The sequence below is a fragment of the Nanorana parkeri genome, unplaced genomic scaffold, assembly GCF_000935625.1.
Source record: "Nanorana parkeri isolate BGI_ZX_2015 unplaced genomic scaffold, ASM93562v1 scaffold497, whole genome shotgun sequence".
Lineage (NCBI taxonomy): Eukaryota > Metazoa > Chordata > Amphibia > Anura > Dicroglossidae > Nanorana > Nanorana parkeri.
The window spans coordinates 247,531-273,360 of record NW_017306765.1 but is presented as its reverse complement, the minus strand read 5'-3'; the positions used below and the strand labels follow the sequence as shown (position 1 = coordinate 273,360).

Genomic DNA, 25,830 nt, shown 5'->3' with positions numbered 1-25,830 from the left:
GAGTGAAAGCCTCGAAATCCGCTTTAGTGGGGATCAAGGTTGCTAAGTCTGCTTTAGTAGGGAGGGTGCTGAAGAGGTCTCTCAACGTGGCAGTCAGCTGTGGGTGCGGACCCCCTGGTTGCGATGGCCCTGTTTGTGCGGCCTGGCCAGATGGTAGGGGTACGTCTGAACTCCAGGAGCCCAGCGAGTCCTCTCCCACAGGGCCCTGTGGGGGTGAGGTCCAGTCCATGGCACCCAGGGGGGGACAGATCTCAGGTATGGGAGCACGTGTCTGGGTGCGGGGGGGTATAGGGGTCCCCCGTTGTGAGCATTCCCCAGTGTCCCCGCTGCCTAATGAGATCATGGATCGGGGTGAGGTCGGTATGGGAGGTGACAAGGAGGTCTGTGACTGGGCATCAGCTGGTGTTCCGTTCCTTGGAGAGGATGTCACCCGGCGGTCGGGTAAAGGCCCCACGTGATCAGGAAGGACCAAGCTGGAGAGGGTACCTGATGTCGCCGTCTCCCTCCCCATCCGGTATACACTGGAGTGTGGGAGATGCGGTGGATCTGCTGCCTCCGTTTGCCGTATGGCCGGGGATGAGTCCGGACCCCGCGGCCGCGTAGGCCCCGAATCTGTGGGCGGCTCTGGTGTCCCAGATAGCAGGTGGGTCTGCGGTGAGGCGCCGGCCGCGGTAATAGTTCCGTCCGCTGGGGAAAGTGTCGGCTGGCGTCCGCGGACCGGCACAGCCCGGCGGTCTGGTATGTCTGACGCCCGCCTCTCCCCTCGTAGCTGCCGCGTACTGGAGGTGGCAGGGGGGCCTGCTCCCGGCGGCCGTGTAGGCCTCGAGGGTGAGTGCGGTCCCGACGTATCGAACAGCCGCTTGAAGGCTGTTTTGGGGGTGGACTGCGAGCCCCTCTTCTTGCCACTGCGTCTCATCGTTGGAAGTGGGTATTTTAGGCAGGGAAATCAAGTTTGATCGCTAGTTAGGACCGGAGCTTCCTCAACGTGCTCCTCACTGCTCCATAGCTTGGCCACGCCCCCCGGAGTGGTTCGTTTTAAATGTTTGGTGGAGAGCCATACCCGATCCCCTACTTGATAGAGTGGAGGTTCTCATCTACGGAGATCATAATAGCATTTTTGTTTGTCTTGAGCCTGTTTGAGGTTAGCTTTTATCATATCATGATTTTTAGTCAGCTGTGCAAGAAATTCGTTGGTAGCGGGTGTATTCGTTGGCAACAAAGTAGAGCGTATTAACTTGGGGTGGAACCCATAGTTAGCGTAAAATGGGGACATTTGCGAGGAGGAACTTGTAGTGTTATTGTATGCGAATTCTGCTAATGGCAACAATTCCATCCAATAGTCTTGCAGGTACATACAGTGGCAACGTAAATACTGTTCCAGGCACTGATTCACCCTTTCGGTTTGTCCATTTGCCTGGCGGTGGTAAGCACTGGACAGATGGGGGTCGATGTCCAACCGATTACGCAGAGCCTTCCAGAATTTGGAGACGAACTGGGTCCATCGATCTGAGATCATCCGGGTTGGCAACCCATGTAGTCTGACAACGTGATTCAAGAATGCCTCTGCAGTTTCTTGGCCATTGGGTAACTTCATTAGAGGTATGAAATGAGCCATTTTTGAAAACAGGTCTACCACAACTAGGATGGTGTTATGGTTCCAGGATGGGGGTAATTCCACAATAAAGTCCAGAGAAACCACCTCCCATGGACCGTTGGGTATAGGAGAATTTATTAACAGACCATAATGCCGGCCCTTGTCGGATTTACAAGTTGCACAGATTTCACAGTAGGATACAAAATTTCTTATGGTCTTCGTCATCTGAGGCCACCAGAAGTATCGTTTGATTAAGTCGATTGTTTTGTTCATCCCTGAGTGACCCGCGAGGGGGTTCTCGTGCATTAGGCGAAGAATGGGTACTTGCATCGCAGGAGGGATGAATAATTTTGTTTCCTTGTAGAGGAATCCCTCTCGGCCTTTCACCAAAGGTGATGGTGGGACAATCCCAGGATCGGCTAACGCGTTTTGAAGTCTATCTTTTAGATTCACTGTAGTAGCAAGAATCTTGTCCTGTGGAATGATTGTATCAGGTACCTGAGGGGATAGATGGTTCTCCTCAATCTGAGACAGTGAATCCGCCTTACCGTTTTTGGAACCCGGTCTGTATGTGATGAGGTAGTTGAATCGGTTAAAGAAAAAGCTCCAGCGTACCTGACGGGAGGAGAGGGTCCTGTTGGTTCTCAAATACTGGAGGTTTTGGTGATCAGTATAGATGGTAATGGGGGTTGGTGTACCCTCTAGAACAGGGGCGCCCACTATTTTTCGCCTGGAGATCTACTTTTCAAATGACGAGCTCATTGAGATCTACCAACGAAAAAATGATGTCGCCAATTCTCAAGGACACATCTGATGGCCAACAATTCCTTCTCTCCCACTGGGTAGTTCAGTTCGGCTGCGTTCAAAATGCGGGAGGAGAAAGCGACAGGGTGTAGAGGTTGGAGTAATGATTCCCTTTGAGATAGAATCGCCCCGACGGCGGCGTTGGATGCATCCACTTCAAGGATATATGGTAACGCAGGGTCGGGGAGACGGAGAATAGGTGCACAAGTGAATCGCCCTTTCAAGTCGTCAAAAGCTCTCTGAGCTTCCGGTGACCAGGAGAACTTTATCTTGGTGCTGGTCAACTGAGTTAGGAGTCTAACCACTGCGGAGAAGTGTTTTACATATTTTCTATAGAAATTTGCAAACCCCAGAAATCGCTGCATTGCCTTCCGACTCCGAGGTACCGGCCAGTTGAGAATGCACTCCACCTTGGACTTGTCCATTTCAATTCCGGTTGGGGATATAACAAACCCAAGGAAAGGAATGGTATCCTTCTCGAAGTTATATTTTTCTAATTTAGCATATAGTTTATGCACTCTGAGACATGCCAATACCCATCGTACATGTTTGCGATGGTCGGTGAGGTTGTTGGAATATATTAAAATATCATCTAGAGATATATGACTACGCAGACATCCAATAAATCCCGAAAAATGTCGTTGATGAAAGCCTAAAAACGTGGTAGGAGCGTTACATAGGCCGAAAGGCATTACGTTGTACTCAAACAGACCATATCGTGTATGGAATGCGGTCTTCCACTCATCACCTGGTTGTATACGGATAAGGTTGTAAGCTCCCTTGAGGTCGAGTTTGGTGAATATTTTAGTGGTCTGGAGTCTTTCAATGAGTTCCGAGATCAGGGACAAAGGGTATCTGTTCTTCAAAGTGATCTTGTTAAGCTCGCGATAGTCAATAATAGCTCGGAGACTTCGATCCTTGTTTCGGACGAAAAACATACCCGCCCCTGCAGGGGATGTGGTAGCCCTTATAAACCCCTTTTTTTAGATTTTCCTCCAGGTATTCCTTGAGGTATTTCAACTTAGGAGCTGATAATGGGTATATACGACCTACCGGTATGGCACTGCCTGGTAATAAGTCTATAGGGCAATCATAGGGCCTATGAGGTGGTAGCGTCTCAACCTTTTTTTTGCAAAATACGTCATCAAAGTCTCTGTATGGGGGTGGCACCAACCCCGGACCCACCTGAAAGATATGTCCTGTGGAATAGCAGGACTGTTGACAGTAAGTAGGATAGTACTGGCTGGCCAGTTGAAGGTGGGCTGGTGCAGTTTTAACCAAGTCAACCCCAGGATAACAGAGAATAGTGGTGACGGAATGATGTCGAAAGACAGTCGCTGTATGTGATTCTGAGGCCGCGTTCACACGTAGCAACATACCTTTTGCAGCGGCCGGGATAGCGCGACTTTCAGGGCGACGATCCAGCGACGGTAGCGCGACCTTCTCCGTCGGGCTCCATTAGAAAAAAGCAAAATCGCGCAAAATCTGCCGAAAAAAAGGTCCTGTAGAAGCGACTTGCAACGAGCGACGCGCGACATGGAGCTAAGACAGCTCCATTGAATATGATTAGCCGGCGACTTCTCGCGATATCGCGCGGCAAAAATGCGCGATATCGCGGCGGAAATCGCTACGTGTGAATGGGGCCTGAGGTGTAACCACCAGGAGGGGCGACGTCTCAGAAGCAACAGGGCCTGAAGCTAATGGAGTACCATCAATAAAACTGACAGACAGCGGTGATGTTTTGTTCTGCATGGGAATTTTATTTTGGGAAACTAGACTAGCATCTATAAAGTTCCCGAGGCTCCGGAGTCCACCATGGCTTCAACGTGGAGACGTTGCTGATCCCACTGTAAAGTTAAAGGAATAAATTTAAAAGTATAAAATAAATGTAAAAATATAAAAGTATTTCTCTGAGGGTACGTTGTCAGGAATTAATTTACAAAGGTAGGAATTCTTACCCTCGTTCTTCTTTCTGACGCTTGGGCAGTCATTGACGAGATGTTCGGGAGCCGCACAATACATACAAAGGTTATTGTTTCGTCTACAGTTTTTCTCTGTCTGTGAAAGGGGCCCCCTGAGTGCACCTATCTCCATGAGTTCATCTCGAACAACGGGACTTGGTCTGCGGACTGGACTAGAATAACCGGTCGTTCTTTCGGCCCTCCGTTCTCTAAGACGCCTGTCGATGTCGACAGTAACTCTGCGCGTGCCAACTCATCTTTTAGCGTTTCAGAAAGTCCCAGTCTGAATTGATTCCGTAGGCTGAGCTCATTCCACTGAGTCTCTCTAATTCCGCGATTTAATCCTCTACAGGCCTTTTTCCCTGCTTCAGATTGCGGATTGCAGTTTCTGCTGTGAGCTGTTTACTGGGATCCTCATAGAGAAGGTCCATGGCCTGTAGGAATTCCGGATAGGAATCGAGCAGTGGATCCTCTGTTTCTATACAGGTGTTAGCCCACGCTCGTGGTTCACCGCGTAGGTAGGATATGAGGGTCCTTACTCTGATGCTGTCATTGGGGTAAGTCCTAGGTTTTAGCTCGAACATGAGCTTGCAGGCTTTGATGAAGTCCCTATACTGCCTCCTGTCTCCGGAGAATATATCAGGAGGACTGACTTTGGGCTCGGGGCCTTCTCTTGGGGCGGCGGCGTGCGCGCCCTTCACAGCTATGCGGATCCATAGCTTTAGATTTTCGGCTCGGAGGTCATTAACAGTAGTGGAGAGGGCCTCCATACGTTGGGTAAGTGTAATAATAATGGGGGCGGCGAGATCCGCTGGATCCATTTCTCGGGTTCTAGCGAACTGTAACGAATTTGTTCAAGCACACGTGGTTGATGGATCTCAACTGCGGAGTTATACTGAGGATGGTTCAGGTGGAGGGTTCCCAGTCACACTCAGTATGGATTGAGTGAATTCGGAAACCCCTAACGCATCATACACCACCCCAGTGAGGAGAATTTATGAAGTGAAGTAAGTCACACTTCCTGTCGCTAGAACGCAGAGCAAGTGAATATTCTATGATTTTATAATGGGAGTGAGTGTTGGGAGGAGCCGCAACCGAGGCTCGACCTGAGCGTCTCCTAGCAACGGAACGCCGCTGGGCCGGCCCCGTAGCGTCATCCTGCCTCCGAGTCTCGCGTAGGTGGGGAGGAGCCCTGGACTGCAAGTGGCCTGGCCGACGCCTGGATACCATACGACACTGAAGAGGCCGCCGCCGCCTTGTCCCTAAGAGCGTGGGCGGTGTAGGTACGTGACATTGAGTCCATATCACCTGCCAGGGGGCATCACCGTAACAGTCAGCTTGGTTGTTAAAGCCCAGGTCCTGGGAGATAGAGGACTGTTGAATTTTGTGATTCCCACATTCCTTTAGGCCAGGAAGTCCACCTCTCACAAGGTGGTCCATCATACCAGGAGGCTTTACTTTTCTTGGTGCGAAGGCAGTTTTATCCTCAGAGTTACTCAGTGGGATGCATTTTGGCCTTTCTTCGATCTGGCCTGGATCAACAGTTGACCCTGAGCACACTCAATAGGCAGATTTTAGCATGACCATTCTATTTCAGTGGCCTTTGGCATCACATTCCTTAATAAAGGCTTTTGTTCAGGTGGTTGCTCATATAGCCCCCTCCTAGACGTCTTCCAGTGACTCTGTGGGATCTCAATTTGGTTCTGTCAATCTCTCCAACAAGCTTCCTTTGAACCTATCAGGGATATTTCTCTGGCGGACCTTACATGCAAGGTTGCATTTCTTGTTGCTATCAGTTCAGCTAGGAGGGTTTCGCTGGTGGCCCGAACGTGCAAGGAACATTTTCTTATTCTTCACAGGGATATGGGAGTTTTTTGACTGAAGTATTCCTTTCTGCCTAAAGTGGTCTCTTTCATTTTAATGACAAAATTGTCCTTCCCTCCTTTTGTCCTGCTCCGTAACATCCTAAGGAAATTGCCCTTTATTGTTTGGGTGCGGTTCAAGAGTGTGTGTCTGTTATGCCTTAATTCTGTCTTTCAAATTCTTTGTCCTTCATGAAGGACCTTGCAGGGGCTACCTGTGTCTCCTTCCACCATCTCTAGGTGGATTAGACAAGTCATTGGGCATGTCTATTCTGTGAAAGGGAAGTCACCTCCTTTTGCTATTCGGCCCGTTCTACTAGATTTGTCAGTGCTTCTTCGGCTTTTCTCCATCCGGCATTTGTGTTGCAGATTTGTAAGGCGCCACCTTGTCCTTCTGTTCATATGTTTATTATGGTCAGTTAGCATTGTCGAATACATAAGCTCAATAACATACAGTGAGGGTTCAACAAGTAGCCAACATGTTCTAGGTAGGTTGTGACAAAATAGAACCATAAAGTGTTAACAAACTTTCAATATAATAGACACTGATTGGGAAGAAAAAAAGGGGAAGAAAAGAAAGAGACCAGAAAAGAGTGTATGCTAAGCACGCACTGTGTCCTTGGCAATATGTCAGCAGATAGTGAATAGATATGTGCACCGGCAAAAAATTAGTTTAGTTTCGTTTTGATTCAGAATTTGGGTTATTTCGTTTTTAGGGATTCGAATCCGAAAGTCAATTTGTCTCGGGATTCGGACGAAATTTGTCGAACTTTCGCTTATGGGCGAATTTTCGTTGCAGCAAAGTTAATTTTATTTTTTTTACAGTCTTCAGAAGTGGTTCCCCCCCAATTGATACCAGACCCTTTAGGTCTGATAGGAATGTTAGGAGGGACCCTCCCCCCCCAAAAAAAAAATGTGTAGGGTTCCCCCCAAAATCCTTACCAGGCCCTTTAGGCCTGTGCTCGGATCAAGGGTTTGGTAGGAATTTTAGGGAGGACCCATGTGTCAGGGTACCATGCACAGGCGTCCTCACACCACATGCAGGTACCCACGCAGGATGACCAAATTAATATGCCCACACAGGATAGGGTTCTATGCACAGTTTATTTGTTACCATCAAACAAAACTACTAACCCCATCAACCCCCCACAGGTTTAGCAGTGAAGTAACAAGGAGGTTTAACAGGAGGGCAGCACAGTACAGGATTTAGGAAGAATGGTCAGGTACAAGCCAGGTCGTTAACAGGAGGGCAGCACGGTACAGAAACAGGATCCAAGAAGAGTGGCCGGGTAACAAGCTGGGTCGGTGACAGGTCTGCAGCTAGTAAGCAGGGTTCAGGAAGCTGGGTTCAGGAAGCTGGGTTCAGGAATCAGTCAAGTGCAGGCGACGCAATACTGAGCCAGCTTCCTGACTGCAGGGAGGGCCTAAATACCCTCCCAGGAAGCACCAGGTGATGGGATGATCAGTAACAGCTGGGGCACACCCGCAGGTGAGTACTGGAGCTGCAGGTTCCTTACAGTCCCTGGCTGCTGGAGACACCCGCAGGCGAGCACAGGAACTGCAGGACCTGGCTCCAGCGCCACCTGGGGGTGCTCTGGATCCTGACACCATGTTCCCCCCCATTTTTTCCCCACCCTCCCAATGCCTGGGGCACTTGGCCTGGTAAGGTGCAGGGAGGGGGGTGCTTGATCGCCCCCCCCTTTCCTGCCCTGCCAGGCCTGTGCTTGGATCAATGGTCTGGTAGGAATTTTAGGGGGATCCAATGTTTCCCCGTCCCCATTTTCTGGGGGTGGGGTTCCCTTAAAAATTACTTCCAGACCTAAAGGGCCTGGTATGGATTTTGGGGGGAACCCCACACTTTTTTTTTACTTGGGGGGGTCCCTCCTAACATTCCTACCAGACCTAAAGGGTCTGGTATTAACTGGGGTGGAACCACACACTTTTTGTTTTTCTCTTCTGCAGAATGTAAACAAAACAAAAAAAAATGTTAAATGTCACTTTGCTGCAACGAACATGTGTCCACAAACGAAAATTCGTTAACGCATTTCGTCCGAAATTTAGTTTTCGGAAATTCGGATTCGTTTTCATTCGTCATTTCTGTTATTCTGAAATTCGGATACATGCGAATCTCCGAATAACGAATTTTTCCGAAACGAATCGCACATGTCTAATAGTAAAGTTGACATAAAAATTCAACCGTTTATGTCCATGGTGCATACTTATTGCTCTCAGCTACTTAACGTGGACGAAAATCACAAGACCTGCTGCCACTTTGCAATAATCCAGGAAGTTAGAGGAAGGGTGGTACTAACAAGAAGTGTGCCCTTTTGCCATTGGGAAATTAAATCGTGACAGAGGTTCCAACCATTTCCTTCTCTTTCCATACATTTTTTTAAAAAGTTGCTTTTAGATATAGATACACAGTATATATTAGGGATGCACCGATACCGAGTATTTGGGCTTGTACTCATACTTGCCCAAATGCTCTGTTACTTACCTCCGATACCGGAACTTCCGGTCAGAGGGAGATCTCAAAAATTCATATTTCTAACCATTTATTGGTTCCAAATTCAGCTACCCATTGCCACCTTTTTTTAAGATCGTCGTCGAGGAAATCACAATCTTTTTTGATTCATAGGCCTCTAGGTGTGATTTTTAATTCTAGATATTTCCGGAGTAACAATGTCCACCATTGCAAATTTTTATCAAAGGACAGGTTTTGTAATTGGAGGAATAATTTCCTCATGGCCTTTTTATGTGCTTTGGTGTTCATGGGGTCATGTTGGGGGTGAGTGGGGAAAAGGGGGGTTATGTTGGGTCATGTTTTGGGTGATCGAGGTGCTAGGGGAGGGGTCTTGGTTTTCATGGGTGAACTCAGGTGGGTTGGTTGGACAGTAGGCCTAACCTTGATGATATTCATAGGGGGAACAATCCGTGTTTGGTCGTTCTTCTCATCACCATTTTTTTGAAAGAAAATCCTTGGAGGAGCTGCCGTGTATGTAGGTCACACAACTTATGTGTCAAGCATACTGAGGAAGGGCGAAACGCGTCCAATGATTTTCTTTCAAAAAATGGTGATGAGAATAACGACCAAACACGGATTGTTCCCCCTATGAATATCATGTGACTCCCCGCACCAGTGACCCAACAAAAATTCTCTCAGAAGTCCGCCATCACCTCTCCAAGATTTACTCAACCCCTTCCGCATCCTCGCTCGATACTATCCGGGAATTTCTCTCCCGGATTACCCTTCCAGATATCCCACAAGCCGGTAGGGACCTCATGGAGTCGGAAATTTCTGCCATCGAAGTCCAACAAGCCATTAAGGCCTTGAAAACGGGTAAATGTCCGGGCCCAGATGGATTCCCCACCCTTTTCTATAAAAAATTATCAGATGATTTATCCCCCCACTTGGCATCCCTCTTTAATGGTCTCCTGAAGGGCGACTCCATGTCCCCACACATGCTCACAGCAAACGTTGTAATGATACCTAAGCCAGATAGAGATCCCCACTCCTGGACCAATTACCGCCCTATTTCCTTAATAAATGTAGACGTTAAGATCCTTTCTAAAATTCTCACTTCCCGCCTTAACCAATTTTTAGGGTCCCTAATCAAGAAAGATCAGGTTGGTTTTATGCCATCCAGACAGGCCGGGGACGGGGTCCGAAGGGCCCTACACCTGATGCATTTAGCCAAATCACGCTCCAGAGAAATGATGTTGCTGTCCTTGGACATCTCCAAGGCCTTCGACATGCTCTCTTGGCCACATCTCCTTGAAGTTCTCCGCCACTGGGGCTTTGGCTCCCACTTTATATCCTGGATAGCGGCCCTGTATGCCTCGCCCCAGGCCAAGCTTAAATACTGTAGCTTTGAATCTTCTTTGTTCCCGATAGCGCGCGGCACTCAGCAAGGTTGTCCCCTGTCACCCGTTCTTTTTGCCCTTGCCCTCGAACCCTTGGCGGAATACATTAGATCCAACCCCGATATTCAAGGCCTTGAGGTAGCGGGCACTCACCACAAAATATCCCTTTTCGCTGACGATGTCCTCCTGTCCTTGACTGACCCCCTCCTCTCCCTCCCGAACCTCCTTAAAGCACTCTCGGACTTCGCACTCATCTCGGACTTACAGGTCAACCAATCCAAATCCCAAGCTCTTGATATCTTCTTGACGCCTGCAACGTTAACCGCACTCAAGCTCTCTTTCCCGTTCACCTGGGCCCCCTCTCTTAAATACCTGGGCATCCGCCTGACCCCGACATACGACATCTCCTGGCAGAGGTTTCCCATTTCCTGGATGGGGAGGATCCATGCAGTGAAGATGACTTCCTGCCTAAGTTGCTTTACGTGCTCCGGGCCCTGCCAAACTCCATTCCCGGCCATATCTTTCGCATTCTCCAAGGCAGGGTACTTGCATTCATTTGGGGCAACTCTCGACCCCGCATCAGCCAAAAATTGCTCTATCGCTCTAAACTCTCTGGAGGTCTTGCAGTCCCAAATTTTCAAGCGTACTATACGGCCGCCACCATTGCTCCCTTAGCCCTCTTACATGCAACAACCGAGCTCCCGATTTGGGCATGTTTAGACATGGTGGACTGTCATCCCCTGCCCCTCACATCCCTACTATGGCTATCCCAGACTGACCGCCCTACTAATCTAAGCCCAATCCTTAGACACTCCTTGAAGGAGTGGGACGGAGTTCGGTACTCCAGCAATCTGATGTCGCCTCATCCCCCTTTACTACCCTGGCTCAACTCTCCATTATTCCCCCTGGCGCCAGCGTCCCTCACTCATTCACATGGTGGGCCCGCAATGATCTGACCACTGTGCACTCCCTCATCTCGCTCTCAGGTGTGAAATCATTCCAGCAGCTCCGTACCAATAGATTTATTCCCCTTCGGGAATGGTTCCGCTACACCCAAATTAGTCACTTCGTCAATTCACTCCTGAAGAACACCTCCGCTCCGTCGAGAATGACCCTGTTCGAACACTGCTGCAACTCAGATCCACACGCCCCAGGGGTCATCTCTTTGATCTACTCTTCTCTGCTAACCTCCACTTCTACCACCCTTGCTCCCTATCAACGTCAGTGGCATGAGGAACTGGGCAGATACCTAACTTTTGAAGACTGGCAGCATACCTGGTCGGCGATAGCCCAGTGCTCCCGCAACGTACTCGCACTTGAGAACTCCTACAAAGTGATGTATCGTTGGTACTATACGCCTGCCCGTCTGGCGAAATACATTCCCTCCTACTCTCCACAATGCTTCCGGGCTGTGGCGAGTCGGGTACCATGATCCACATTTGGTGGACATGCCCCCGGGCGACAAGTCTCTGGAATAGGGTCTACGACCTACTCAACTCTCTTTTCCAACTCACCCTACCAAGGGAACCTTGCAAGGCATTGTTGCTGCAGCCAATTACACAACTGATGCGCTTCCGGAAGCACCTTGTGTACCACGTCTTTGTCGCCACCAAAATGACAATCGCCAGAGCGTGGAAAACCCCGACCTTGAGCTTTAGGGAAGTCAAAAGTCGCCTAGACGGTATATTGGTTAACGAGAAACTGATGGCAGTTCTGTCCGACACCCATGAACGCTTCCTACTGATTTGGCAACCTTGGATCGATTACTCTAAACCACCATCTTTTGATCCACAGTTCTTATCCATTTAGAGGCTCTGTACTTCACACCTTCCTCTGGACCCCTTTCCCAACGTAACACCTTCCCCTGCCCTAATCCCCTTTTGTTCTTTCCCACACCCGGCCCTCCCCTCCATCTCCATCACCTCTTCCTTTACCCTCCCTGTTCCTATCCGTACACAGATCTGTGCTGTCTGACGTGCTCCCTCCTATCTGAACCAAGTGTTCTGGTGTAGGGGGTTGTAAACCTCATTGATCTCACCTCCGCAATATTCAGACACCTGACCCGAAAAGTCCCCCCTATGATGATCCTTTTCCATGTTATTATGGGTCTTACGCACTAATACTGAACAGCAATCCCCCTTTTATGCTCCCACAATGTTCTTTAATACCTGTTCTACTGCTTCTGTTATATAAGTCTGCAGGGCTCTGCACAATGATGTGGCTGTACACTTTTTGTTCGTGTTCCTTGTTGCAGGGCTTGCGTGCCCTACCTTTGTTATTTTTGTAAACTTCATGTGAAAAAACTGACAAAAAACAAATAAAACCTTTGTTAATGAGTGTGACAAAATAAGTCTGTTTGGTACCACGGAGGGAGCAATTATATTTTAGGAGTGCAGCTTTATATAGTGTGAAGTCTTGTAGACACCTAGATTTATGCCATACTCGCTCCAGAGTTAGGCTATGTCTTTTAAGTTTTCTGGTTTCTTCTGTTTGACACAGTTGGAGTGCATGAGGCCTAAGTTTGCATGTGGTGAGGGGAGCCAAGGTGTCTAGGGAGGATGAGAGTGAGCAAGGTCGGGGCAGGACAGGGATGAGATTTTGTCATAGAGGTAGTCAGTGGCAGAGCAGAGAAGATAAGGGTTGAAATGGCGAAGGTAACAGTGTGCTGTGTACGGGAATTCAGGTTTGGGGATAGGGTGAGTGTGAAACTTCACAGGGTTGTGGTCTGAGAGGGGAAAATGGGTGTTGGAGAGGTTGCAAGGAGTGCATAGGTGAGAGAAGACAAGATCTAGAATGTTGTCATCAGAATGTGAAGGAGTGTTTGTGCATATTTTGTTAGGTCAAAAGAAGAGGCTAGGTTAAGAAATTGAGTGGAAGCCGGGGTGTTAATGTTAGTAGCAATGTTAAAGTCTCCCAGAATGATAGTGGGTATTTCAGAGGAGAGGAAGTAGGGTAGCCAGGCAAAGAAGTCATCAAGAAAGTGAGACACTGGTCCAGGAGGCAGGTATATTACAGCAATCCTCAGAGAAATTGGAGAGAATAGGCGAATGCAGTGGGTTTCAAAAGAGGAGAGGGAAAAAGAGGGAGGTGAAAGCAGAATTTGAAAAGTGCATTGTGGTGATAGAAGGATTCCCATTCCACTTGTGTATGAATGTCATAGATCTCAATTTACATAGCCCATTCTTTTAAAAAAAAGTAGCACACAGTCACACACACACACACACACACACACACACACACACACGCTAACAAAGGTTGAACTCGATGGACCTGTGTCTTTATTCAACCTCAAATTCTATGTAACTGTGTTTATATAATTTACTTTTGTGGCACTTTAATAGCTATATTTTACTTGGTAGCCATTTTGTGAGCTGCACCATTATTCAGTCTCAGTTACTAAGAAACTGGTTAGGGGGTGCTGCCTTGGAAATAAAACTAATTTAAATGTCTTCATTCTCTTAATTGCTGGTTCCACTCCCAATGTCCCCCAATATGCTTTGTGAATAGATCCATTTTTCTGTATGGTCTAGTTAAAGTGAACATTTGTTCAGCTTATACATGCTAAGCTTCCAGAAAACATAAAAAGCAAGAATCTAAAGATTCTGGCACATACAGTACTCATAGCTTCCAGAGTACCCCCAGAGTTTGATACTTGGTTACTCTGTAATATTAGCTTTGGTTTGCAAAACTGAGCTTCAGCCTGCTGTGGGGCAGTTAAATATGTGGAGTACTCAGATAACTCATTTACACTTTAATTCTATAGTTGTATAGAGTAGAGTGAAGGGGAACCTGTGCACTCATACTATCAGCAGAAGTGATTATTGCAGATGTGTAATTCAAAGAAAATGTAATGTTATTTTCCTCTTCTGCTGTTTTTTTTTATCAGCAGCCCAACTACTGGAGCTTTAAGGTCAGTATATTTCTCATCACACCCCTGGTGTTGCATGTGTGTTCCATTCTTTGTATGTTGTGTGAATTGTCTGTGGCTAGATACTGGGGTATATTGACAGGTGACAAAATAGGACAGCTCCTAGGCTCATTAAGTCGGGTACCAAATCATGACTGCTGCTTCCTTTTATTTACCATTAGTTGTTTTTTTTTTTTACTTTCAAAGGTTTCTATTATTTCAACATACAGAGGAGGTAAATAAAACAGACATGACACAATGTCATTGGTGTGTGAGAGCAACAGTGTGATAGACCTTCAGATACATGCTGTTCCATACTGTTTTATTAACATCCTCTTAATAAACACCAATATGAATAAAGGCCATCTAGAATAGAGTTTAAAAGTTTACCCATCCAATTCGGCCACTACTAAGTTAACATTCCTATGACCATGATTTTGAGTGGAGACAAAGAAGAAAAACAAATAAAAGAGAGAGAAAGAAGGGGGATAGGTTGGGATGTTCAGGAAGTTTACACCACTAATGTTTATATGATACAAAAAGATACAAGTAAAATTATAGGCATCCCTTGCAATAGAAATTTCATTTTTGGTAAGGTACTCCCTACCTTACTACTAAAGGGATGCAGACACTGTACCTTTCCTTATTACAACACAGGAAGCCCACCAGCTGATTACAACGAACCCAGACCTTCCCATGCAGAGATCAGTTTGGAAAGGACATGGTAAAACAAACACTATTTCTTCAGAAAAGAAACAGGTAGGATCTGCAACAAAGTTGGTTGAAATCCTTGCAATGTACATTGATCACCAAGAAGTGATTAATTTTTTCTCAACAAAAGTGGAGTTACTCTTTAAGGGCCAAGGGAAATGGATGACTACCAGGCCTTTGCTATAGAAATCTTTGCCGTGCTGTGGCCTGTTCGAATGCAACAAATTATGTTTCTGTTGGAATCGAAATAATGGCATTTTACCATTTGTGTTTTTAACATCTGTTCTGATTAAAGGTTATCTCCAGGCAAAACGTTTCATTGTGTTTTGTATAAAGTAGGGAAAAATGTTATGCCTGTCTGTGTACCTCTTGGAAAGATTTTTCCTCACATCCTACTAGGACAGGAAGTGATGGAAAATCCCTCCAAAAATGACATACAAAAATACAATAAGGAAGGGTAAAACTTTTGGCAATCTTTTATGCTGTCTGTGCTTTTCTGTTCCAGTGAAAACTGTAACCAATTACAGTTGTACCATTGTGGAGGGACTAGAAATGAGGGAATCATTTCCTCAGCAGGGTCATGGATAGAAATAAAAAACTGACAGAAATTTACATTTTCTCCAATCTGTTCAAAGCTATAAAACGGTGGCTTTACAGCAGCATATTTTCTCATTCAACTCACATGTTTTTGTTGTTTGAGCTTTTAGCAAGCTTATACACTGCCTCACCAACAAAAAGTCACAACCTGGATTTAGCTAAGCAATTAGAGCCATCTATTGAATAATTAGTCTAGGTTCAGCAACATTATGTTCCCAAAAAATTAGGTTAGCTGCCTAGTGGAATATACTGAATGACCAGGTTTTTCCATCAATGGATTGTTTCTTCCCTGGTGGCAGGGGCATATTCCAAGATGACAATGCCAGGATTCATTTGGCTCAAATTGTGAAATTGTGAGTGGTTCAGGGAGCATAAGGCATCATTTTCACACATGGATTGGCCACCACAGAATCCAGACCTTAACCCCATTGAGAATCTTCAGGATGTGCTGGAGAAGACTTTACGCAGTGGTCCGACTCTCCCATCACCACTACAAGATCTTGGCGAAAAATGAATGCAACTCTGGACTAAAATAAATGTTGTGACGTTGCATAAGCTTATCAAAGTGATGCTACAGCAAACCTGCACTTAATTTAATAAAATGTGCACCTCCAGGTTGAATGGGTGCAACGTTTAGGACTTGACCCAGTTTAGATTTTGTACCAGGGCCCCGTTTTGTCTGGTTTTTAGTAAAGCCTTTGGCTGAATATACATAGCAGGTATATGATTCCTTCCCCTGTCTGCATCTGGCAGCTTTGAGGTATGAAAGAGCTGCTCCTTTCTTCATCTGCCCCTTTTCCATCATCCCCAAATTATTCTAGTTACTCTCAAACTCTGCCTGCCTTCTCATCTGAAGATCACCTACGCTTTCCACATCTACCTTCTGAGACCACTTGTTATCAACTTCACCTCGCTCTTTTCCCATAATGAATACCACGGCTCAGTATGAACGTAAACAAATTTTGGATTTTAAATACTCTAGATGGAGGCTTATTTCTCTGACAGCTCCATGGCAGCACACAAATGGGATGGCCCCGCCTCCCCACCAATCTGATAGGACCCTAACTCATAAATTTGAGCAACCCGCAACCACCAGTGTTCCTCTTTTTTCCTCCTCCTACTGCTGATGGAGGTGGGTTGTGGCTTACCTGGCTGAGGTAAATGTCCTCTGGCCGTCCGCCCAAGGTATAAGTGTAGTCCCCTTGTTTGATCTAAATGATCATGATGGGGGAGCCTCGCTGCTAGAATCCGAGGCTGTCATTTTTAATCCAGTAAAGCTGGAGTATGAGAGGCGGTTGGCATGTCCCCTGGTACCGGCGGGGTTGTTGGATTGCAGGTGTGCGCTCCACGGGCAGCTTCCGGGGTTGTGGCTCCTCCCACGGCTGGGACCGCTCTGCTTGGAACGCAGGCGCTGCATTCCATGGGGTTCCCCGAAGGGCGCTGACGTCACGCGCATGTGCGTGGTGACGCCGGCCGGGGAGGAGGAGCTGTACATGGCGTCCTATGTAGGATCCTGTGTATCAGCGGCGGTGGCCGCTCGGTTTTTCTGCTGAGAAGACTCCTGCTGCTGCTCTGCGCTGCCTGCTGACTGGCTGCCCTGTTTAAAGGTACAGTGTAACCTACGTATATGTTGTGGGGATGGTTACTGTATTACTGATTGTCTTAATGTTTCTGTATAGTATGCCTTCTTATCTGCCAACCCCTCCTAAAGACCAGCACATGCAAAGAAGGTAAGCAACTTCCTGCGATATGTTTTATCTTTCTGTGCCAGTTGCCTCTGGCAGCCATGAGTTTTTTTTTTTTTTTTTTTTCCCCATCTAGGTCGGGCACTGTACAGGTGAAACTTGAATAATTAAAATATCGTGCAAAAGTTCATTTATTTCACTAATGCAACTTAAAAGGTGAAACTAATATACGAGATAGACTCATTACATGCAAAGGAAGATAGTTCAAGCCGTGATTTGTCATAATTGTGATGATTATGACTTACAGCTCATGAAAACCCCAAATCCACAATCTCAGAAAATTAGAATATTGTGAAAAGGTGCAATATTCTAGGCTCAAAGTGTCCCACTCTAATCAGCTAATTAAGCCATAACACCTGCAAAGGGTTGCTGAGCCTTTAAATGGTCTCTCTCTGAGAGTGAGGAGGATCAGTCTGAGGGGTTTGATTTTTTCTATGTTCCAGCCATTTATTAAAGCGATGAAGCAAGCTCTTTTTTGGGAGGATGAGGCGGCGGAGCCCGACAGAAAAAGGAGGTTTTTCAAGAATATCCGGAAAGAGGCAGGTAGTTTCCCTTTCTTTGAGGACATTAAGGATATTATTTTCCATGAGTAGGAACAGGTGGATCATGCTTCCAGTCTCCGTAATCGTTTTTCCAAGTTGTACCCGTTTTCGAAGGAAGAGGTGAAATACCTGGATGAATCTCCGGTGGTGGATGCGGCCTTAATGAGGCTAGCAAGGCATGTGACCCTGCCGTTGGATGATGCGTTCTCGTTCCGAGACGTTTTGGAAAGACGCATTGATCCCGATCTGAAGAAGATCTACCTAGCGGCAGGGGGAGGCTGTAAACCAGCTGTGGCCCTGGCCGCTACCTCTAAGGCTCTGGAGGTTTGGGCCGCTAATGCAGAATTAGCTGTGTCTGATGATCTCGGTAAACCTGAGATACTAGAAAATCTAAGGCAGGTAAAAGTTGCCTCAGCCTTTGTCGCGGAAGCAACTATTGATCTCGTGCGGTCGATGGCGAGAATCATGCTCTACTCGGTAACGGGTAGGAGAGCCCTATGGCTCAGGCCATGGGTGGCCTATCCCACTTCAAAGCAGGGATGGTGCAAGATCCCTTTCGAGGGTCAATCCCTCTTTGGGAACAAACGAGACGGCTATATCCAAAGCTACCGGTGGGAAGCCCAACTTTATTCCACAGGACAGGCGACTGCTACGCCAGCGAAACCCACGCTTTAAGGGTGGTCAGCAGTCTGTCTTTAAGGACACACGATCTTACAAGCCTGGTAAAGAGTACCGCAGGCCTTGGAGAGACGGAGCTGAAGGTGCCAACACTAAGAAGACTGCACCCAAACCTGTGCAGGGGGCACAGAAGTCTTTTTGAAATTTTGCCCGCTCAGGTTTGCCTTGTAGGAGCCAGGCTATCTGGGTTCCGACAGATCTGGGCGGACCACATCAAGGACCGGTGGGTAGTCACTACCATTTCGGAAGGTCACGCGTGACGATTCCAGAAGACCCCTCACACCAGATTTGTTCCCACACATCTTCCGTCCTCAAGAGAAGAAAAAGACGTACTGAGGGTTTACGTTGAATCCATGTTGACGCAGGGGGTGGAGGTGCCGGCACAAGAGCGCTTTTGGGGTGTTTATTCCCCTTTATTTCTGGTCCAGAAAAAGACCGGAGATTGGAGGCCAGTTATAGACCTCCGACACCTCAACCATCATGTTCTAAAGGAACATTTCAATATGGAATCCCTGCAAACCATATTGAAGGTTGTGCAGCCCAAGGATTGGATGGTGTCGATAGACTTAAAAGACGCCTACTATCATGTACCCGTGCATCCACGATATCACCAGTTTCTACGTTTTGCGGTGGCACAACTGCACTCACAATTCGTCTGCCTGCCTTTTGGCTTAACAACGTCTCCATGGATTTTCACCAAAGTTCTCCTCGCCCTAGTCGCGTTCCTTCAGGAACAGGGTGTGCGAATATACCACTATCTGGACGATGTCCTGCTTCTCGGTCAAGATCAAGAGCAGCTGCGTTGTCACAGACAACTTGTTCTGGCGACTTTCAAAGACTTCGGATGGCTTATCAACATGGAGAAAAGTCATCTCCTGCCGACGCAAGACCTGGTGTACTTGGGGGCTCGCATAAACACTGCGGAAGCCTCTGTGTCTTTGCCCCCGGAGAAGGTTCCAGCAATTCACCACCGGATTTCTGCGGCTCTATCTCCGACCTTTATGATGTCTGCGTGTGGTCGGCACGATTATGGCGGTAACCCCCATGGTGAAGTGGGCTCAATGGAGAGACCGGGATTTCCAATTGGGGTTTCTGAAACGCTGGTCCACGGAGATTTTGGATCAGAAAATCCGGTTGAGCTCATTGATGAAAGAGAGCTTGATTTGGTGGCTCCAGGATCACAACCTTCTGCGCTGCCACTCCATTATGCCGGTGAACTGGGTGGTAGTCACCATGGATGATAGCGAGCAAGTCTGGGGAGCAGTTTGCCTGGACCAAGTGGCTCAGGGGAGTATTATCCAACATCCTGGAACTCAGGGCGGCCTTTCAGGCCCTCCTGGCGTTCAGGTCCATACTCAAGGGCTGCGCAGTGAAGTTGAGAATGGACAACACGTCGGCTGTGGCATATGTCCGAAGACAAGGCGGTACTCGCAGCTCCACACTCCTGATGGAAGTTGCTCCGATCATGAAGTGGGCTCAGGAGAACCTAAGTCTCCTGTCAGCAGTTTATATCCCAGGTCAGGCAAACGTGCAGGTGGGTTTTGTGACAGACTCCAGGTACCCCGACTGGGTACCTCCGCCAAAGAGCGTCTCCTCCCCGCCAAACCCCACTCTCAGCCAGCAGATTCGCAGTAACCAGCCCCTAACCCCCAATCACGAGGCAAAACTCATGTTGAAGGTTCAACATAGAAAGAGCAACTCTTTTATTAAACACAGGACATTCACTTTAGAGACACTGGGAGGGCTACAACCAATCCCCTCCCCCTCAGGACAAACACAGATAACAGCTTACACAGTGAATCAGACATTTACATACACAGTCACACAATACAATAGGGTGAGCATCAGATAACAGGTGGGGGGGGGGGAGATATGCAACTTCTATACAACTGACTTAACTTAATTAAGCCTCCATTTTGAATAGACAAACCATGCGGCCAAGTCCTTGTCCTCCACCATTTTAAAACATATATTTCCCAGAGGGCAACAGTCACTGTCTGCATATAAAATGTACATTTAGCCCCAAAATCTCCTGTTCTCTTGCTGGGCCATAATCGGTGGGTAAGAGGCCAGTCTGCAGCCCCCTCCAACTAGCACAGTGACGGTGCAGTCCGTCACAGATTTCCTCTCCCAGACGGGCTTCGACAACAACTAGTGGGCCCTCTCTACACGGGTGTTCCGGAGATTGACGAAGTGGGCTTTTCGGCCATGGATCGATCTATTTGCATCCCCATCCAACAAGAAGCTGCCGGTATTCTGCTCAAGGTTTCCATGCCCCCAGGCGGTGGGGGTGGATGCGCTGGTGCTGAAATGGAGGTTCGAGACGGCATACGGCTTCCCACCAGTACCTCTTATTCTCAGTTTCCTGCAGAGGCTGCAGAGGGAGGAGGTCACTGTGTTAGCAGTGATTCTGAATTGGCCACGACATCCTTGGTACCCCCTTCTCCGGGAAATGTCAGTGAGAGAGCCTTATCCCCTACCACTGCAGGAGGACCTGCTGACCCATTGTCCATTAGTCCATCCAGCACCCGAGAGACTATGTCTCATGGCATGGATCTTGAATGGAGGCGACTACTGAGGGATGGCTGCTCGGAGAGCGTGATTTCCACTTTGCTTAAGGCCCGCCAGGCCAGCACTAACAGGTCCTATAACAGGATATGGTCCAAATTTAGAGACTTTGCGGAGTTGCATGGTTTCTCTCCAGAATCACCCCAGGTGGCTCACATCCTGGAGTTCCTACAGAAGGGGTTGGAGATGAGTCTGAGCGCAAGCACTCTTAAAGGCCAAATATCGGCACTGTCGGCCTTCACTGGTACTCAATGGTTATTTGACCCTTTAGTTCCCAAATGGCACCCCAGTGGTTCCCATTAACCCCTCCTAGAAAACCTTTGGTTCCCAAATGGGACCTTCCTCTGGTCCTGGATTTTCTGGCATCAGAAACGTTTGGAGAACAGGCATCTCTCTGGTATCTCACCTTGAAAACAGCGTTTCTAGTGGCGGTCTCTTTCGGCCAGAAGAGTATCAGAGATCGCAGCCCTTGGATACAATGAGCCCTTCACGGTTTTGAGGGCTGATCGGGTTGTCCTGATCCCCATGTTGGGGTTTGTGCCGAAAGTGGCCTCTCGATTCCATCTTCAACAGGACATTGTACTACCTAATGTCTCTTCAGACTCCTATGACCGGATTGCCAGGTTAGATGTGGGGACTTGCCTGAGATCTTACCTGAAGGCTACGGAGGGGATCAGAACTACTGATCATTTGTTCGTTGTCCCAGCTGGGGCAGGAAAAGGTGGCATGGCATCCACGAGAACTATTGCTTCATGGTTGGTGAAGATGATCACCTTGGCCTCCTATAATTCTAGGGGGTTGGCAGCTCCTGGGCCGACAACGGCGCATTCGACCCACAGCGTTTCGGCCTCCTAGGTAGCAGCAGGCCGGGTTTCGCCTGAGACCATCTGCAAAGCGGCTACTTGGTCATCTGTACACACGTTCATTATTGCATTGAACCCGCTGCATTAACCACTGTGGATTTTGGTCGTACTGTTATTGCCTCTTTGGCTTCTGTGCCTGATTAAACTTCCTCCATATGCTTACCCTCCCTGGTGTGTCTAGTTATTTCCCATTTGTGCTGCCATGGAGCTGTCAGGGAAAACAGGAAAATTGTATTTCATACTTACCGCAATTTTCCTTTCCTGACTAGCTCCATGGCAGCACAAAATGTGCCCGCCCAGTCAGAGTTGCTAGTGACATAACACTGGTGGATGCGGGTTGCTAAAATTTATGAGTTAGGGTCCTATCAGATTGGTAGGGAGGCGGGGCCATCCCATTTGTGTGCTGCCATGGAGCTAGTCAGGAAAGGAAAATTGCAGTAAGTAGGGATGCACCGATATATATTGGCCGCCGAAGCCGAAACATATCGGCATAATGCCGAAAGAGCCATGTTTCGGCCGATACATCGGCGCATCCCTTGTTTCTTTCCTCCCCGCTGGGCGCTGCTCTGTGTTCCAGCGGGGAGAAAAGAAAGTGACAGCAGGCCGAGCGCTGCAGGACGAGAGAGCTGTGAGCGGCCGGCGTCTCTCCTCCCACACCGCTCAGCCGCCTATCACAGTCCGGCAGAGCGGTGTGTGGGGCGGAGACAGCGCTGTCACAGGAGGCTGGGCTTTCCTCTCGACACCGCTCTACACCTCCTGTGTCAGCGTGTCGGAGAGAAAAGCAAGGTAAACACACTCACTGAGTGTGTGTACAAAATTGAGGATATGGTATGTTAACTATATCCTCAATTATGAATGAATGGGAGTGATCTACATCACCCCCATTCATTCATTCATAATTGTAGTTATAGTAAACAAACAATGTTCTCATTTTATCAATGAACAGGAACACTCATAGAGGATTCCTGTTCATTGATAACAGGGGACACAGAAAACGAGATTGAGGACTCAATCCTTTTTCTATTTTAAAAGGGAAATATCAGGGGTCTGTTTAGACCCCTAATATTTCCCCGAAGCCCCTAAAAGTAAAGTAAAAAATACAAATATTTAATAAAAAATTAATTAATAAATATAAAAAAATTAAAAAGTGTATAAAAAATAAAATATTTTAAAAAATTAAAATAAAAAACATTTTCGGTTTCGGCCTCACATTTTTTTAAAATGTTGGTTTCGTTTCGGTTTTAACATTTCCATTTTGGTGCACCTCTAGCAGTAAGTATGACATACAATTTTCCTGTTTTTTTTAATTCCCTGGAAGGGCCAACGCTTTAAACATAACCCTTTCACCTCATCAGGTATGTCTCCTAAAGAACTCTTTTCCATTTTCTTGGGAGCCACATCATTTACAATACCTGGGGGGTACGACTCACAAATTCATACACTACCTTATATGATGCCAACTATCCTGTTTTTGTTTCCCAGCTTTTGGGCCTTTTGCATAGCCGTATCGTGGCTCAGCAGAATTGCCGCCATTAAAATTACATACTTATGTTAATTTTTTTATGTTTATTTCATGTACTACAATTAGATGTTCCGACTTAACAATTCCGTATTTTGCAATGACAAGTCCTGGTCTTTATTTGGCACTGTGGTCACCCTCACATACCTCGCCAAACGCTTTATTGCAGCAAACTTTGTAGAGGTCTAGGTATTCCACATAAGTATTATTTAGCTGTGCAGTTGGCTTTTCTACCCAATTACCAGGCCTCTACTGAAGTGCCCCTATGGGTTTTCCTTGAGGTACTCGACTGTGACCCCCCTACCTAAAGATAATCTTTTATGGTTATCTCCGAAAGATAGATCTGGTTTGCGGAACCTGATCACCTTGCACTCCCTTAGATTTTGGGATGCTTATAAATATTCTAGGGGTCTTATGTCCCAGCACTTTCCTTTACCCTCTTTTCTGAGAAACCCTTCGTTCCAACCTGGAATGTAAGCATCGGGAGCATTCTGTTGCTGGACAACTACAGGTACAGCCCCTATTCAGAGGCGGCTCTAGACTTTGCTAGGACTTAGGCGAAACTTAAATATGAGGCCCCACTCACGCCCCTAATGGAAAATGGATGGCATGTGCGGGGGTTTCAGGTGGCTGTGCAGGGTCTAAGGAGGCTATGTGGGGCCTCAGGAAGCTGTGCGGGGTCTCAGGAGGCTGTGCATGGTCTCAGGAGATTGTGCAGGGTCTCAGGAGGCTGTGCAAGGTCTCAAAGTGGCTGTGTAGGGTCTTAGAAAGTTGTGCAGTGTCTTAGGTGTTCTGTCTCAGGTGGTCTGTGCAGGGTCTCAGGACGGTGTGCAGGGTCTCGTGAGCTGGTGCAGGTGGCAGGGTTTCAGAAAGGAGAAGAAGATGTGCGGCTGTCTCTGTAAATTGGCACTGCAGTTCACAGGAATGCTGTTGATGGCGCTGGCTTCGGTTTTAAAATTTTAATTTGTGTGTTCTATACGTCTCCACAAGCACTTAACATCAAAATCCAATAGTAACAGCAAAAATCTGTTTCCACAATGTGCCAATATAACGCACAAGTTCGTTGGAACATTACAGGGCGTGATAGTCCTTTCAGACAGTGGAGCCCGACGAGCATCTTCCCGGCCGGTCGTTGTAATTACACGGCCGGCCGGGAGCTTTACAGTCCAGCGATCGAGAGACGCTCGATCGCTTGTATCAGAAGCTGTCACTGCCGTTGCCGGTCCCGAGATCCGCTGTGCCCGATGCGGCCGTGACCGGCATGGCTCTGTGACAGGAGATCAAAGGGAGTTCAGTATACGAACTCCCTTTGATCTCCTTGCGTTCCAGCATGGAACGCAACATGCGCAATGACGTTGTGCGGCTCCTCCCACCTAGCGGCTTCAAAACATTCATAAGCCTCGAGGGAGCTCTGCACGGCGTTCCACTAATTTTGAGTGTGTGCCGTGCCTGCTCCAGCCACCACAATTCCTGCCACTTGGGGAGAACTACCCTGAAGCTGGAACCTCATCCAACTACTCGGACCAAAAATTGCCACAACGGTCCACCTGAACAGCTATCTCCAAAACGCAAGTATCAGTCACCTCTGTGACTGTGTAAAAAGGACTGTCAGTTTCCTACCGCTCTGAATTGCTGATACTCATTATTAATGAGGAACACCTAAGTTGCCTCTCTCCACTGTGTATACTGCATAGGACCACTATTGCAAGGAGAATTGTGTATCACTGCATAACCATTCTAAAGACTGTACTAATTGTTGATACCACCATCTGTTGTCAATGGAGACTTAACTAAATCCCTGCTGGATAGAACTATTCAAAACTGTGTTCCCCATGCGCTAGGGATCTCTGGGGCAAACAATTACCAAACAGTCGATCCATCACTCCTAAATACCACCACTGCCTATAGGGGGAGATAGTAATACTCAGGTTAACAAGAGCTATAGGGAGCTGGTGTATGATGTTTAGGAACCCAAACTCTCCGTAGCTAAGATTGAGAGAGCCGCCTGGGAATCCACAACTGCACAACCAAATATAAAACCTACATACTCCTCTGTACTGTGTATATGTTACACGCCTCCGCAGTTGAGATCCTAGTAACCCAGCTCGGTGCATTACACCCTGGCAGAAATCATGAAATCATGGCATTGATATTGAAAATATGACTGATCACTTTTATTTAAGGATAGTGATCATGTTGAGCCCATTATTATCACATATTTGCTTGGCTCCTTTTTAAATCATAATGATAACAAAAATCACCCAAATGGCCCTGATCAAAAGTTTACACCCTGGAATGTTTGGCCTTGTTACAGACACACAAGGTGACACACCAGTTAAACCGGCAATAAAAGGTTAATTTCCCACATCTGTAACTTTTTACATTGCAATTAGTGTCTGTGTATAAATAGTTAATGAGTTTGTTAGCTCTCATATGGATGCGCTGTGCAGGCTAGATACTGAGCCATGGGGAGCAGAAAATAACTGTCAAAAGACCTGCGTAACAAGGTAATGGAACTTTATGGCCTTGAAAATGCCAGTCAGTACTGTTCAGTCACTTATTAAGAAGTGGGGAATTGAGGGCATGGCTTGGGCATGAAGGAGTGAGGACGTGCC

At 47.3% G+C, this 25,830-nt stretch overlaps 1 protein-coding gene across 1 annotated transcript in view; it reads left to right on the top strand.

Moving 5' to 3' along the window:
- The window catches only part of LOC108790729 (SRC kinase signaling inhibitor 1-like), a 584,474-nt gene that overhangs the window by 338,567 nt on the left and 220,077 nt on the right, over positions 1 to 25,830 (top strand). The window contains exon 4 of the mRNA XM_018561058.1: positions 13,972 to 13,995. Within this exon, the coding sequence (XP_018416560.1) occupies positions 13,972 to 13,995 (24 nt within the window). The remainder of the gene's footprint in view (positions 1 to 13,971; positions 13,996 to 25,830) is intronic.